Raw genomic sequence first — 17,763 nt, 5'->3', positions numbered from 1 at the left:
AGTGGGTGCCATCCCCAGCAGTGGAGTGTGGTCAGGGTGGGTGTCGTTGGCTGCCTTCTGAGCTAGCAGTCCCTTAGGAAGTGGCTGTGAGTGGTGTGGACGGAGGAGGAAGGAGGGTGTGAGTAGACAGTGATGCGTGGTCACCAGGAGAGGTGACAGAGAGACTAAGCCCAGTCTGAGGACCCAGCCTGCGGCTTCTGAGAGCAGAGCTGTGAGTGGCAATGTAGGAATGGTCCAGGACAGAGGATCTGCTCTGGTTCCCCTCATTCACCAGAGCTCGTTCTTCTCAGAGTCCAGGGTTGGTGTGTCAGTTGGGGGGCTGAAGGTAGTCTGGGTCTGTGGGGTTCTGCATGAAGGAAGTGAGTGCCCTATTTATTTCTGCAGAGTTCTAACACTGAGCTACTTCACCCTGACAAAGTCATGCCCTGTCCCTAACCACAGACCAGCATTTCTGTGTGGGCCTTAGGAGAGGAAGGCTTTTTTTTTTTTTTTGGTTTTGGTTTTGGTTTTTGGGCCACACCCGTTTGAGGCTCAGGGGTTACTTCTGGCTATGCACTCAGAAATCGCCCCTGGCTTGGGAGGACCATATGGGACGCCAGAGGATCAAACCGCCGTCTGTCCTCTGCTAGCGCTTGTAAGAAAGACACCTTACTTCTAGCACCACCGCCCGGCCCCAGGCTTTTTTTTTTTTAATTTTATTTTCATTTATTTTGGTTTGGGGGCCACATCTGGCAGTGCTCAGAGCTTACTCCTGACTTTGTGCTCAGTGATCATCCTGAGATACCAGGGGTTGAACCTTGTTGGAGGCCCTTTAACTAGAGAGCAATATGGAGTCTCTGATGCCTGAGAAGACAAAAAGCCTGTGTACGTGACAGGTTACTGGTGGCACTTCCCCCATGAACCTAAAAAGAAAAAGCTGACCATAAAAAGAGCCATTACCAGAGGTAAATGGATAAAGATCAAACATGCTATGTAAAGGCTACAAGTTAAGATTAGATCTGTAGCATTGTTAACAGAACAGAGCACCCCAGGACCACTTATAGTAAATGTATAACTCGCTAAAACCCTCCCTGACATATTTGATGTATGGGAATGTTACAGTAGAAAAGTACTGAACCACCCCTTCCCCTCTTTTGTCTGAAAACGTGCTCATGCTTGCTATAAAAACTAGCTCCCTTTTAATAAACTTTGACTCTTGATCGAATTTTTGTCTTGAGTCCATCAATTTTCCCAGCCTTCTTTTATTTTCCAGGTCAACTCTTCGTGACTTACGAATAACTTCGTGACCCTCATCCACCCTGCGGGCCGGGGTCCCCGGGGGTCGCAGGTGGCACCCTCATTGTACTATCTCTGGAACCCACCAGATTGAACAGTCTTGAAAAGGAAAAAAATCTTTTTTTTTTTTTTTTTTTTTTTTGATTTTTGGGCCACACCCAGCAGTACTCAGGGGTCACTCCTGGCTGTCTGCTCAGAAATAGCTCCTGGCAGGCACAGGGGACCATATGGGACACCGGGATTCGAACCAACCACCTTTGGTCCTGGATCGGCTGCTTGCAAGGCAAACACCGCTGTGCTATCTCTCCGGGCCCCAAAAATTTTTTTTAATTAAATCATCATGATATACAGAGTTAAAAAGTTGTTGATAGTTGAGTTTCCATCATGCAGTGTATACTGGCTACCACCAATTATTCAATTACTCTCTTGTACTCCACTCCTGCTCCCTAAGTTGCCTCTATGGCATATACAGTCTCCCCCCACGTGCTCCCCCCCACCCCCCCACCCCCCCGCCTTCATTCCTTTTTGTCTTTTAGACATTGTGGTGTTCAGTAAGAGCTGTCATGCATATCACTTTATTTTCTTCCAATTCCTAGTTCTTGTCCAGAAGTGGTCAGTTTCAACTATTGTCAAAGTAGCTCTTTCTCTGTTAAATATTGAACATTTCTAATATTACAAAATTATATCACAATTAAATAAAATAAAAAAATACTACTATTTTTATATTTTAAGAGCATCAAGAGACCCTTTCTTTGGTTCTATTTTTTTTTTTTTTGGTAGAGAACTAGTAGAAATTGTTCACTAGGACTCAATCAGTTAAAAAGGGGAAAGTTGTTTACATTTTAATACTTTCGGCTCTTTAATGTCTATACTTCATTGACTATAGTCCTTTCATCAACCCTAGATAAGAATGCTCAGATATGTAAAAAGACGACAATGCTTTAAAACTATGATCTAAAGATGATCCTTTTCCCCAGGGGAAAGGACATCTTTCATGAGCCAGAAATTTTGTAAAGCTCTTCTATTCAATTAGACCCTTACAGAGATAATAATAAAATGGAACTTGTGCTGAAAAAAATAACCTATTGCAGAACATTTCTTGCTGTGGAATTGTATGTATGAGAAGCGTAAACGGTAGGTCGTGTGATTTTACAGAATTACAGTTTCTGTTCAGTGAGAATGATAAGGATTTAGAATTGAGCCTTTTCCTCTCTGGAGAAGTCTGTGTTCTGTTTTGAACACAGGTACCCTCTTTTTTATCCCCTTTCACACTTCTCTAAGTAAATTTCCATACTAAAAATTTTTGCTTCAGGGGTTGGAGTGATAGCACAGTGATAGTGCATTTGTCTTGCACACAGCCAACGCAGGAGGGACATGGGTTCAATTCCCGGCATCCCATATGGTTCCCAGAGCCTGCCTCCAGGAGCAATTTCTGCGTGCAGAGAGGAGATTAATTCCTTAGTACTGCTGGGTGTGGCCCAAAAAACAAACAAAAAATATAACCCTAAAAAACAACAACAAGGGCCCGGAGAGATAGCACAGCGGTGTTTGCCTTGCAAGCAGCCGATCCAGGACCTAAGGTGGTTGGTTCGAATCCCGGTGTCCCATATGGTCCCCCGTGCCTGCCAGGAACTATTTCTGAGCAGACAGCCAGGAGTAGCCCCTGAGCACCGCCGGGTGTGGCCCAAAAACCAAAACAACAACAACAACAACAAAAATTGTTTTGCCTCAAAAACAAACCAAAAAAATTAGAATAGCACTCAATCAGAATATATTCCTTGTCATCTAGGTGGATGGGAATTTAGAAATAATTTTGTAAAAGTAAATCAAAATTGTAGACAGGGCCATTAAATCACTGGGTAAAACTTTGGTTTTACTATTATGTGTAAATGGTTTGTAATGTAATTGTTTCTGATTTTACATTTAGTTTGACTTTGACAATGCATCTCAGACCTTTGATGATCTCCCGGCCAGGTTTGGCTATCGGCTTCCTGCTGAAGGCTTAAAGGTAAGAAAGTTATAGTAGATAATAAAGGCACAGGATATTTAATAAGATGGCTACTGTTCTTTGTTTAAAAAGTAAAAACATTTCTTAGATTTGTTCTTTGGTGACCCAGATGTACTAATTGGTAGAGTTCATTTAAAAGGAATAAGAAGAAAATGAGAATCATCTAGGATAGTATTCTGACTTTTTGCTCAAGGCACTCAGGAAGTACTCCTCTTGGGCTCATGGTCCTATACATGTATGGATATATATACACACAGATGTTTAAATCTTTAGCAAGTCTATATTACTGCTAAGAACATGAGACCCTCTACCCATGCCTCACACTTGATATAGTAGTGCTCTGCTGCTGAGCATCATACCTGATGTCCCCATCTTTTTTCCCTTCTTTCTGGGGCCCCATCTGGTGATGCCAGGAGCTTCTCTTGGCTATGTGCTTGAAGATTGGACGGAAGTGCTCAAAAGGCCATGAGATGCTGAGAATGGAGCCCAGTTCCTGCATGCAAAACCTGTACGCAACCTCTGCTCTCCAGCCCTTCCCCTTCCTGCATGATTTGCCAGAAGGAAACGATTCATTTTCCATTTTCATGTTCATTTAAGAAGTGATAAAGTGGTTGTCACCTTTCAGATCAGCAGGAAAAGTAATACAGCACTTGCCCTCTTATTATTGATGCCAGTGTTTTCCTCCTTTGATCTGTTTTCCTGCACTATTCCTTTCTATGCAGAAATAAATATGAGTCTATTCTTTTGGTTTGGGGCTGACACCCGGTGGTCTTCAGGGCTTACTCCTGGGTTAGTGCTCAGAAATGACCCCTAGCTGTGCTTAAAGGATCTTGTGAGGTTCTACGCCTGGTTTGGCTACATGCTGAGCAAGCACCTTACCTCCAGTGTTCTCTCTGTCCCTGAGCTGTTCTGTCCATGAGTTTCATGATCCCATCATTGGGGCTCTGACCCCTTTCAAGTAAAACACATGGAGTTGAGCTGCCCACTGAGTTGCCACAGTGACAGATGACAGTGACACACCAGGTGGTGAGGCTGGGTTACTGGAGGGATGGCTGGTTATTCCTTTTGTAGAAAACAGAATCTTTTTTGGGGGGTGGGGGTTACACCCAGCAACACTTAGGGATTACTCCTGGCTCCATGCTCAGAAATAGCTCCTGGCAGGCTTGGGGGACCATATGGGATGCTGGGATTCGAACCAATGACCTTCTGCATGAAAGGCAAACGCCTTACCTTCATGCTGTCTCTCCGGCCCCAGAAAACAGAATCTTGACTTTACAATTCTTTTATCCTTTTGAGTTGGTATACCACTTAATAGGAAAAAAACAAAAACAAACAAACAAAAAAAAAAACAAAGGGAGAAATGTGCTGCCTCTAACATTTTGCAGGTATACTTCATTCTCCCCTGAATTCTTTCATGGCTAGAAATTTTAGGAATTCTATAATACCTAAAGTTTTCATGTATTAGAAGATTTGCCATGCATATAAATCATGTATAAGGATTTATTTCTTCCTGGCAGGGAACTGATTACGGGGCAATTCTTAGAGAAGCTATCATTTTAGTGGACACTTAGTGTGCTGAGAATTTGTTTTGTTTTTAGGGAAATGATGTTGTTGGGTGTTGCAGGTCATATTAGGAAGTTCACTGGACTGTCTTCTCATTGTTCTCTCCTGTGGGTCAGTGTTGGAGTGACAACACATGAGGACAGAAGAGGGGAATGACTTAGTAAGGGAAGGGACTGTCTTCCAGAGGTCAGGCACTTTGATTTCTAAAATGTCTAGATATATCTACTAAATGCAAAGCACAGGGCTGGTGGCCTCATACTCACTGAGCTTAGGCATCACCAGATTTCAGTTTCAACCAGAAAATGATTTATGTATTAAGGCTCTTAATCTTTCAATTTTTGTAAAGTGGGTTACTGTTTTACTGTTTGCATTTGGGTCACACCCAGTGGGGCCCAGGGACTATTGACTTGTTGCTTATAGGTTGCTTCTGTCAGTGTTTGGGGTACCTGAAACTGAATCCACACCTCTCATGTGCTGGGTTTTTGTTTGTTTGTTTATGTTTTTTTTTTGGGGGGGTCACACCTGACAGCGCTCAGGAGTTACTCCTGGCTCTACACTCAGAAATAGCTTCTGGGGGCCGGACGGTGGCGCTGGAGGTAAGGTGCCTGCCTTGCCTGCGCTAGCCTAGGACGGACCGCGGTTCGATCCCCCGGCGTCCCATATGGTCCCCCAAGAAGCCAGGAGCAACTTCTGAGCGCATAGCCAGGAGGAACCCCTGAGCGTCACAGGGTGTGGCCCAAAAACCAAAAAAAAAAAAAAAAAGAAATAGCTTCTGGCAGACTCGGGGGACTATATGGGATGCTGGGATTCAAACCACCATCCTTCTGTATGCAAGGCAAACGCTCTACCTCCACGCTATCTCTTTAACCCCTCACATTGCTGTTTTTTTGAGCTATCTTTCCAGCCCCACTTCTCAGGGTTCTTTTTTTTGGTTTCTTGGTCACACTGGCCAGCGCTCAGGGGTTACTCCTGGCTCTACACTCAGAAGTCACTCCTGGCAGGCTCGGGGGACCAGATGGGATGCCAAGATTCGAGCCACCTTTTTCTGCATGCAAGGCAAATGCCCTACCTCCATGCTATCTCTCTGGCCCCAGGTTCTTTTTTGTTGTTGTTTTAGGTCAGTCCCTGCAATACTAAGGGGTCACTCAGTGTGCTTGGGTGACCGTGCAGTGCCTGAGATCAAACCAGGGACTTTCTCCATCAAAATGCATGTACTTATCTTTGGAGCTCTGTCTCAGTCTAAGTGGTTGCTTTTAAAAAATAATTGTTATTTTGGGGGGTGGGGGGCACATTTGGTGGTTCTCAGGGGTTACTCCTGGCTCTGCATTTAGAAATAGCTCCTGGCAGGTTTGGGGGACTCTATGGTATGCTGAGGATCGAACCCCAGTTCATCCAGGGTCATCCACATGCAAGGCAAATGCCCTACCTCTGTGCTATCACTCTGCCCCCTAAAAAGTAATTGTAATAAAGGAAAAGCAAAAGGAATGCATGCACCAAATCTTATGTGATTTCTCTGTAATTAAATCTTCCAACATCTCTTTGAGTGACTAGTGCAGTGTATGCATTACATTTTCTTTTCTGACTGGTAGTAGAGACCACAATACAGAGTCTAGCAAATTTTTTTCTGTATGTAGATTAATTTGAAGTAGCAAACAAGGAGGAGATAATTGTTACTTCCTCTCTCTAAGACCTCCTGAGCTAACTTCAGGGAACCTGTCAATGAACGTCTTTGTGCTAGACCACCTTAATCCCACTTGCTCTCTCTGTCCCCCCTGAGCCATCAGATCTCATCCTCCAAAGGTTTATTCTGGAGTCTGTTCTGCCCTCTGCTCTGCATGTTCATTGGGACAGCTGTACTCCAATGTTCAAATGGAAATGCACTTCACCTGGCCTTGCTTCCCTCCTTTGCTTTTCATCAGATTCATTGTAAGAAAAGACAGTTGCTTTCGTTTGAGGATGGGATTGGGGGATTCCTCAGCAGTGCTTGGAGTACTGTTGACTGGTAGTGTGGCCTGAGGCTTGGAACTTGGCTGCTTGCCCACTGGCAGGACTCTGGCTAGAGCTGCTCAGAGCTTTGTGGCTCTTCTCTAAAGAGCTTCAAGCAACTTAACCACCATGTATATATTTGCTAAGTTTATTACGCCAGTTTAATCATTTGACTTCTCCCTAACCACTGAGTATTCTACTTAATATTAATATAGCTTCTGCAGTTTTAGGAGTTATGTTCTGGCTAGCTAATGAATATCTCAGAGCATCTTATCCATTCTGTGTCTGTAGACGCTCCTCTTTTTTGTTTGTCTGTTTTTATTTTGGGACAACGCAGTGCTCTGGGCTGATTCCTGGCTTAGGGGTTAGTACTGGCAGTGCTTGGAGAATGTGAGATGTTGGGGATTGAATCTGCCTTGGTTGCATACAAGGCCCTATCCACAGTGCTATTTCTCCGACTCCTACCCTCATTCTTTTAATGACTCCACCATTTTGGAACTGATATGTATATCATAATTTTTGAAATGATCGTTGTATTGGCTGCTTTTTTTGTTTTTAAAAACATTCCATTTGGAAATGTTCTTCAGCACATGCCTTTACTCTATTTGGCATAGTATTTCTTTGTCATAAATTTCTAGAAATGTTTGGTAAAATACGGGTAGAAACTAACTTTAAAGAAAGTACACACTTGATTTAGAAATGTCAGTTTTTGGGGACAGTGATAGTACAGTGGTTAGGGCATTTGCCTTGCTTATGGTTGACACCTGGATTTAATCCCCAGCATTCCATATGGCCCCTGAACTTCCAGGAGTGATCCCTGAGCGCAGAGCCAGGAATAACCTCCAAGCATCACTGAGTGTGCCTCCCCAAACAAAACAAAACAAAAATAGAGATGTCAGTCATTGTTGGAAAATATGCCAGTGTGCTTAACGGTGGTGGTTTTTATGAGTGTATAATTAAAAAAAAATTATGAGTTAAAGGACAGAATTTGCTTTTAAAATTAAATTCTTTTTTTTTTTTTTTTTTGGGCCAAACCCAGCAATGCTCAGGGGTTACTCCTGGCTGTCTGCTCAGAAATAGCTCCTGGCAGGCACGGGGGACCATATGGGACACCGGGATTCGAACCAACCACCTTTGGTCCTGGATCGGCTGCTTGCAAGGCAAACGCTGATGTGCTATCTCTCCGGGCCCAAAATTAAATTCTTTAGGGCCAGAGAGACAACTCCATATAGCCCATAGGAGTGCAAACTCCATATATGCACATAAACATGTGCATTCCAAAGGCCCAGGTTTGATCTCTGGGCTGCTGGGTCCCCTACGCACTGCTCCCCATCCTTCCCAGCACAGAACCAGGAGAGGTCAGTCCCTGAGCACTATGGGATCTGGACCCTCTTCACAACTGACCAGCATCCACAACAACATTAAACGCTTCTAAAACCCATGCTACTTTTAGAACTCAGAAACATGCCAGTAGTTACTGGGAAGATATAGCCTGGAGGTAAGGTTTTTGCCTCTCCTGCAGAAGGTCAGTGGTTCGAATCCCGGTGTCCCATTTGATCCCCTGAGCCTGCCAGGAGCAATTTCTGAGCGTAGACCCAGGAGTAACCCCTGAACGATGCCGGGTGTGACCCAAAAACAAAACAAAACAAACAAACAAACAAAAAAGAATGTCATTGCCCGGTAATTCACACAACCTGATGCAGAAACGTGTGGATCGATACAGAAGGTGGAATAAGTGGAATTGACCTACAGTGCGAAAAGAGACCAAACTTGCCATTTTTCCAGGGTTTTCTGATTAATTCGAAGCCAGAGAATGCCTGTGAGCCCATTGCGCCTCCACCTGTGCGAGACAACTCTTCTGGTACCTTCATTGTACTCATTCGAAGACTCAACTGTAACTTCGATGTCAAGGTAAGTCTGGCTTTTTTTTTTTGCATTTTGGGGGTGGTTTTGTTTCAATAGTTCTCTTTTATTCCCGAGAGGATTGGAGAAGTTTGGCAGAAATGAACTTTTAGATATGAGGGGGCTGGGGAGAGATAGCACAGTGGTAGAGCGTTTGCCTTGCAAGCAGCCGACCCAGGACTAATGATAGTTTGATTCCCGGTATTCCATATGGTCCCCCAATCCTTTTGGGAGCGATTTCTAAGTGCAGAGCCAGGAGTAGCCCCTGAGTACCACCAGGTGTGATCCCTCCCACCCCCTAAAAAAAGAACTTTTTGAAATGAAAGGAGTGCAAGTGCAGGGGGTGTAGAGGTGGTGGTGTGGGCCAGGTGTGTGTGTGTGTGGGGGGGGGGGGGAATCACATGTTCATGAGCACTCAGCACTGGCCAGGGAGAAGATGAGTAATAGCTTTTGCTTCCAGGGTTTCCAGGTGGCTCCAGGCATCCTGAACTGGGATTAGTTTCTGCCTCTCACTCCATCCCAGTGTACTGCTGGGCCACGCTTAGTGGTCCTCAGGGGTTATTCCTGGCTCTGCATTCAGGGATCTCTCCTGGCAGTGCTCTAGGGACCACAAGGGGTACCGGGGAATTGAACCTGGGTTGACCATGTGCAAGGCAAGTTCCCTGCCTGCTGTACTATCTGGCCCCTCATTTCTAAATTTATTTATTTTTCTTTTTTCTTCCTTTGTTTTTGGATCACACCTGGCGGTGCTTAGGGGTTACTCCTGGCTCTGCACTCAGAAATCTCACCTGGCTGGCTCAGGGGACCATCTGGGATGCAGGGGTTCAAATCACTGTCTGTCCTGTGTGCAAGGCGAACGCCCTACCGCTGTGCTATCTCTTCGGCCCCTCATTTTTTTCTTTTTTTTGGGGGGGGGCCACACCCGTTTGATGCTCAGGGGCTACTCCTGACTAAGCACTCAGAAATTGCCCCTGGCTTGGGGGGACCATAGGCCCCTCATTTCTAAATTTCCGATATTCTCACTGGCATGAGATAATGTCTTACTGTTGTTTTGATTTTTATTTCCCAAATCATGAGTGATAATGAGCACTTTTTTGTATACTTATTGGCCATGTTTATGTCTTTGGGACTGTATTCGTCTCTTGTCCCATTTGTGGATGGAGTTCTTGGGTTTTCTGTGTATGAGTTTTATAAGTGCTTCATAGCTCTTGAATAGAAATTTTGTGCAAAATTTTTTCTCATTCAGTTGTGTTATTAGAGCTTGGATTTCTTGCACTGTGCAGAAACTTTTTAGATTTGATGTAGTTGCATTTGTGTATTTTGTTGTCTTTGCCATTGTGGTCCTCTCGTTGAAGTTTCCTGGCGTTTTTACTGTGGTTAGTTTCCTGAAGAGATTTGTGATGTTTCATGTGGATTCTTGAGTTTTCTTCTGTGAATGATGTGAGGTATGATTCTAGTTTCATTTTTTTTCATATGTGTAAACTGATTCTCTATAGGCATGAAGATGTGAAAAAGTACATTTCAAAACAAAACAGTTTAAGGGCCGGAGCGGAGGCGTGGAGCAGTAAGGTGTCTGCCTTGTCGGTGCTAGCATAGGATGGACCATGGTTTGATCCCCCTGGCGTCCTATATGATCCCCCAAGCCAGGAGTAACCCCTGAGCGTCATCCCTGGGTGTGGCCCCCCAAAAAACAAAACAAACCCTCCCCCCCAAAAAAACCCCAAAACCAAAACAGTTTAAATTGAGGATTCTTGCAACATGGTAAAAAATCCTTGTTATTCCTCACATAGTTAAATGCCTAGGTTTTTTTTTTGTTTGTTTGTTTGTTTGTTTTGGGCCACACCTGGAGGTGTTCAGGGATTACTCCTGGCTATCTGCTCAAATATAGCTCCTGGCAGGCAGGGGGACCATATGGGACACCGGGACTCAAACCAACCACCTTACGTCCTGGATCGGCTGCTTGCAAGGCAAACGCCACTGTGCTATCTCTCGGGCCCCTAAATGCCTAGATTTAATCTCATAGTTTTAACCTTAGTGTTACTGCTCAGGCCCCTGATTTCTCTTACTTATTTCATAGGGTTAGGCAACCTAAAAGTTATCAGATGAAGAAACAGCTCTTTCTGTTTGCAAGTGATCCTTAATGATAATAGCTATGACCTTGCTGCCAGTGTGAGAGACAGATAGATGCATGGGATATAGACAGACTGACTCAGGTGCTTAGAAACACTTTTGGGAGGATAGAAAATTGCAGTTTGCAACACTATGCTAAAGCCAGCAGCAGTGTTTTATTTTTCTTCTCAAATCTCCTATGGAAAGAATCACATTTGATCCTTATCTGGAAGAGATATGGCCAAACCCAGACTCAGATTTCGAATTTGGATATGTGGGGTATCCAGAATCCACTAAGGATTGTAGGCCATCTGCTTATTGGGAAAACAATTACATTCACTCACACAGGCAAAAACCCTAGGCCTCAGAAAAAAAAGGAGCTTTTTAGAGATAAAACAAGACAGCATTCTTTTTGTTTCTCTTTGTACAATGCTGTTCCTGGTTGTGACAAAGTAGAATTGTTTGGAAATGGTAGTGTTGTTGTTTTTTTTTTTTGGTAGCTTTATTTAAACATTGATTTACAGAGTTGTTCATAGCACAGTTGTTTCGGGTATCCAATGTTCCAGCCCTAACTCACCACCAATGCAACCTTTTCTCCAGTAAATGGTTGTGTTTGAAGTTAAAATACGGTATTGTCTTTGCAGTAAATAAATTAGAACTATAGTAAGTCCTTCAAGTAGAAAAGTATCACTGGGGCCGGAGCAGTAACACAGCAGGTAGGGCGTTTGCCTTGCATGAGGCTGACCTGGGTTCGATTCCCAGTATTCCATATGGTTGCCCATGCCTACCAGGAGTAATTTCTGAGTGCAGGGCCAGGAGTAACTCCTGAAAACATTGCTAGGGTGCCCTTCCACCCCCCTTGCCCCAAAGTATAGCTTCCTGGGGAAGATCAGTCTTGGATGGCACTCTCAAAGGCATTATAGCATAATGTTATTTTTGCTTTTGGGGTTACATCTCACAGTTCCTAGGAGTCCACTGTGGGCTTTGTGCTTGGGTGTCACTCCTTGGGGGACAATTATGGTGCTGGTGCTGGGGCTAAGACCTGTGTCTTCTATGTGCAGCTGCACATAGCATATTTAGCTATTTGAAGGACATTAAAGATTATATCGATTCCCTCACTTATGTTTTCTTTTTTGTTTATTGTTATTGTTCTACTTCTTTTCTTTTTTTTTTTTTTTTAATATGCCAAGCAGTGATCAGGACTTAACTACTTCTGTCTGTGCTCAGGGATTATTCCTGGTGGGCTTGGGAGGATTCTGGGGATGGAACCTATCAGCTGCATGCTAGGCAAACCCACCCCCCCTTTGTCCTCTTAACTCTGGGCTCTATTCTCTTAAGTCTCCATTAATGCCATTTCTCTTCTCCCAAGGGAGAACAAGTGTTTTTTTCTTGTTCTAGACTTAAACGAGGAGGAAGGGTAGTTTGTGTTCAATGTGACTTACTGTGGGCTTATATTGGCTCTTCTGAAAAGAAAATTCCTTTACCAGAAAATTTTTTCAGTTGGTATTTAGAAAGATCCAGAAGTTGAATTAGACTCATTTTCTGCTGAAGGCCTGTGGAGGCTGGAGAATATGGGGAGGCTTTGAGGCAAAGCTCTGTTTGTCTCGTGTCTCTAGGATCTCCCAGACACCAAGTGTAGGTTGGAAGTCAAGAGAACTGCCAGCATCAGTGTCTGTGTTAGGCTATTTTTTTCTGCTTGAACTTTTTACCTTGGGTTTTGAAACTGCAAACACAATAAAATCTTCATGTTTTGTGTGTATTCAATTAAATAGTGAAATGAATAGACAGTACTCACAATTCAGTATAACAGAATAGTTAAGTCCCATTCTTACTGGTGTTATTGATCTCAGATAAATGCTAAAATAATGTTTTCAATACATTTTTAAGTTGAAACATAGATATGAAGTTATGAAGCTGTTAATGGTTGAGTTTCAGTCAGAAAATGTTCCAGCACCCATCTCTTCACCAGTGTTCATTTCCTACTACCAGTGTCCTCAGTTTCCCCTCTCCCCCAGCCTGCTTCCATGGCACTTTTCTCCCTCCCTCACTTCCTACCCTTGTTCCCTTTTTTCCTTTTAGGCAGTGGTTTGCAATAATGTTATTGAAGGGATATCATACATAACACTTTACTTCCTTTCAGTGCCCAGTTTTTGTCCAGAGTGATCATTTCCAACTGACATTGTCATAGTGGTTTCTTCTCTGCCCTCACTGCACTCTCTTGCTATTTGTGTCAAGCTTTCTACCTTGGACTGGCTCTCTTGGCCCTCATCTCTATTGTCTTTCTGTTAAAATATGCTTTTAGGCAAGTGCTTTACCTATTGATCTTACTCCATCTACAGCTCAAAATAGAGTAACTTTTATATGTATTCTTTAGCAGGAAATTTACTGTTTGGCAGGTCAATAATATCAACAGCAGCAGCAGCAGCATTACAGTGCTTGAGATTTAACTATCTTGGGGCCAGATAGTACAGGGGTGAAGGCCGTTGTATGTGACCAACCTTGTTTGTTCCCAGTTTCACAGTGATCTGAGTTCCTCTAGGAGTGACCTCTGAGTCCAGAACCAGAAGTAAAAATTGAGCACAGCTGGGTGTGATCCCAAAGCAACAGCAAAACTAAAGAACACAAAAACCCTGGACCTCATATATGCAAGGCAGGTGCTCTACTGTTGACAGATTTTTGAAAAATGTTTTAATCAAGTGATGTTAAATGTATTATAAAGCGATTGTTTATCAAAGCTGCTGCTCATTTTAGCCTCTTGTTTGGAAAAAAAATAAACTTGCAGTGGGAATAATTCCTGGCAAAGGCTGGAACAAAATGGTCGCATCTTCATGTATTCCCTACTTCTTGATAAATTTAGCATCTTTATTTTATGTTTCTGCAGTGCCAGAGTTTGAACTCAGTTTCTCACATCTGCAGGCACGGCAGGCGCTCTTCTGTTCAGCCACACTCCAGCCAGCTTTTGTACTTACACAGTCTGTTTGCTCCTGATTTTTCTTTTCTTTCCCACTCACTTGATTGTAACATACTCATTCCTGGATGTGGCTTGTTGAACAGACTTTTGGGACACAGAACTTTTTTTTTTTTTTTTCCAGGCTTTTCTCTAGAGCTTTTGGTACCCTGCCTAGAATACAGAAATGCTTAGGCGGTAAAGGAGGTGAAAACTCGGACGTGTAATTGCTCCCCAATATTTTCCCAGTGAGTCCCTGTCATTACTTGGATGTGCTAATAGGCTGATGGCTAGGACAGAGAGCTAACCTTTGTGACACAGAAAGTTTTTCCAAGAAACTTCCAATGATGGGTGGGTTGAAGTGGAGAAAAATAGTTAAGCCATGAAATGGTAATTTTATTAGTAACCTTTCCAAATGACTTATTAGTCAAGGACACCCCCCCCCTTTTTTTTTTGCGGTACATACAGGTACTGTTGATCTATATTTCCACCCTTGGTTCCTTGATTTGATTTAATATATATAATATGTATATAAATAGCCAGAGAATAGTTTGTGGAGAGACCTTTGTTAAATCCACCTTTTGAAAATTAAATACTTACATAGCTTTTATCTCTGATAGTTTATTAATTAATTAATTAATTAATTGATTTTTTTGGTTTTTGGGTCACACCTGGCCGCGCTCAGGGGTTACTCTTGGTTCTACACTCAAAAATCACTCCTGGCAGGCTCGGGACCATATGGGATGCCGGGATTTGAACCACCAACTTTCTGCATGCAAGGCAAATGCCCTATCTCCGTGCTATCTCTGGCTCCTCCCACTAATTTTAATTTGCATTATTGATTACTGAAATAACATATTATGATTTTTTTTTTTTTTTTGGTTATGCCAACTAGTGCTCCATCCAGGTTTATTCCTGACTTAGCTCAGGTATCACTCCTGGTGGTGTTTAGGGAGGCCATATGGGGTGTTAGGATCAAACCAGGGTCACCTATATGCAGGACAAGTGCCTTAATCTGCCTGTTTTCTCCAGCCTTAGAATCACAGTTTTTAAAATTGAGATGCTTAGCTTTAGGTCTATATGATGGGAAATTGTGATATTTGTATACATTGTATAGTGATGAACACGATAAGTAATCAGTTACAGATTACTGTAATACATTGGTTACTGTTTTTTTTCTTTGCATGTATTTGCATGTACTAATGTGCACGTATGTGTGTGTGATTGAGGAATATTGGCTGTTAAATGCACTGTTGCTGCACTCCATATTTTTTCCTTAGAATATATATTTCCTCTTCTCTTTGTCGTTCTGGTGGTGATGACAAATGGGAATAGAGGTCACACGCACACTTGGGATGGTCTCTGGATTGCACCTCTATCTGTGGTCTTCATGTGCTGGCTGTGGAGCTCACTAAGATTATATGCTGTAGTTGCTGTTCAGACATAACGTTCTGGGTCACATCTCTTCAGTTGTGAGACTTTCACACTCTGATGGCATGATTCATGAGTATTGCTTGGTTGCTCAGACATGTAATTGCTTATTTGGGGTGAAGCTTGCAAGCCTTTGTTTGGGGTGCTTGTTGGACACCAGGGACTTTGAGCAGCAGAGTCCCCAGCGGCCCCCCCCCCCCAGCTCTTAGCTCCTATGTGTTCTGTTAGGTTTTGTTTTGTTTTGTTTTCATTCACTGAAGAACATTCTATAATCTCCCTGCAAAATCTTTTTTTTTGTTCCATGAATGAAAACAAAACAAAACCTATCAGAACAATCAGTGCTGTAGGGGATGTGGGGAAAATGGAACTCATATTCATTGCTGGTGGGAATGCTGTCTAGTTCAGACTTGCTGGAAAACAATATGGAGATTCCTCAAAAAACTGGAAATTGAGTTCTCATATGATCCAGCTATACCACTTCTAGGGATATACAAAAATGTCTTCTGCACACTTATATTCTTTACAGTGCTATTTACAATAGCCAGAATCTGGAAACAACCCAGATGCCTGACAACAGATGAGTGGCTAAAGAAACTGTGGTACATGTACACAATGGAATACTATGCAGCTGTCAGGAAAATGAAGTCATGAGATCTTCCTATGCATGGAAGGACATGGAGACTATTATGCTGAGGGAAATAAGTCAGAGGGAGAGATGACACAGAATAGTCTTTCTTATCTGTGGTATTTAAGAAAAATAAAAGACTGTATTGTAATAATACCCAGATATAATGGAGATGAGGGCTGAAAGGACCGACCCACGGTATAAATATAAAGCATACCACAAAGAGTGGTAAGTTCAGTTAGGGAAATAACTACACTGACAATGGTCATAACAGTGGTAGTGAGTGAGAGAAATAGAATGCCTGTCTTGAATAAGGCAGGGAATAGGGAAGGAGGGAGATGGGGGGACATTAGTGGTGGGAATGTTGCACTGGTAAAGGGATTATTCCTTTTTATAACTGAAACCCAACTACAACCATGTTTATAATTATGGTGCCTAAATAAAGATATTGTTTTTAAAAAAGAAAGAAAATAAATTACAAAATCATGATAAGCACTTAAAAAAATTAGTTTTGTTAGTTTTGACACTTTCTCGGTTCAGTTCCTCTTCCTAGAAGTTATTCTTCCAGATCTTTATTTTGAGTCATTCGGAAATCCCAGGCCTCTCTGTTTTTGTTTTCATTTTTGGGCCACACCTGGAGGTGCACAGGGGTCACTCTTGGCTCTGCACTCAGAAATCTCTCCTGGCAGGCTCAGGGGACCATACAGGATGCCAAGAATCCATCCCACAACTGTCCTGGGTCAGCTGCATATGTTAGGCAAATGTCCTACCACTGTACTGTCTCTCCGTCCCCTCAGGCCTGTCTTTTTAAGCAGGTAAAGTTGTGCTCAAACCTCTGCTTGAGCTTTTGAATATGCTATTCAGACAGTGCTTTGATTTATCAGTTCCTCATTTCTTTTTGTTTGTTTGTTTGTTTGTTTGTTTTTGGGCTACACCCAGCAGTACTGAGGGCTTATTCCTGGCTTTGTGCTGTGGGATCCTGCCTGGTAGGTCTTCAAGGACTGTAATGGTACCAAGGATTGAACCCGGGTTGATTGCAAGGCAAGCACTTTACTTACTGTACTTATCTCTTCAGCCCCTCTTTTCCTTATTTCTATTTTTGTTTGTTTGGGGTTTTTTTTGGATCACACCCAGCTATACACAGGAGTTACTCCTAGCTCTTCACTCAGAAATTACTCCTAGTGGGCTCAGGGAACCATATGGTATGCCAGAGATTGAACCTGGATTGGCTACAAGCAAGGCAAGTGATAGGAACTGCTGTCCTATCACTCCAACCCCTCTTTCTCTTATTTCTAAAATAAAATAATATCCCCAATAAGGGCTGGAGAGACCATTTAAGAAGGTGTGCTTATGCTTTGCATGCAGGAGGCCCTATTGTCCCCTCCACACAACATGGTCCTTGAGCACTGCTGATTGAACCCCAAGCACAGAGCTGGGAATAAATAGCTCATGAGTGTGACCTGATAGGTGCCTGTACAAAACAGCAAGGCAGAAAAGTGAAACAGAGCCAGAGAAAGTGAAACAGCACAGCGGTAGGGCATTTGCTTTGCAAGCAGCTGACCCAGGACCAATGGTGGTTTGAATCCCAGCATCCCATATGTTCCCCCGTGCCTGCTGGGAGCAATTTCTGAGCAGAGAGCTGGGAGTTCCCCTCAGTGTCGCCGGGTGTTTCCACCCCCACCCCCCGAAAAAAGAAAAGTGAAACAAATAAAAAACTACATTGAGAATTCATTAGACATAGAGAAAATAGCTGTATAGTGCCATCGCATAAGAAACCTCTTTAACCACCTGAGTTTGGTTCGTAGCCTTCTTATTCTATTCTTTTCCATTTCATCCTTCATGCCTGTGTTCCTTTACAAATCTCTTAGACTAATTGCCTTAGATAGCACAATCAATTTGTAAGGCCAGTTTTTATTA

At 43.0% G+C, this 17,763-nt stretch overlaps 1 protein-coding gene across 2 annotated transcripts in view; it reads left to right on the top strand.

Annotated features, from left to right (window-relative positions):
• Positions 1-17,763, top strand: part of RNF13 (ring finger protein 13) — a 98,987-nt gene that overhangs the window by 51,001 nt on the left and 30,223 nt on the right. Inside the window, exons 3-4 of one of the 2 annotated variants that reach the window (XM_049785347.1) lie at positions 3,203-3,283; positions 8,618-8,743. In XM_049785347.1, the coding sequence (XP_049641304.1) occupies positions 3,203-3,283; positions 8,618-8,743 (207 nt within the window). Of the gene's footprint in view, positions 1-3,202; positions 3,284-8,617; positions 8,744-17,763 lie in introns of those variants that run through there. The other variant, XM_049785348.1, reaches the window with a different exon arrangement.

Source organism: Suncus etruscus, chromosome 13 (genome assembly GCF_024139225.1).
Source record: "Suncus etruscus isolate mSunEtr1 chromosome 13, mSunEtr1.pri.cur, whole genome shotgun sequence".
Classification (NCBI taxonomy): domain Eukaryota; kingdom Metazoa; phylum Chordata; class Mammalia; order Eulipotyphla; family Soricidae; genus Suncus; species Suncus etruscus.
This window is presented reverse-complemented; position numbering and strand designations above follow the sequence as displayed.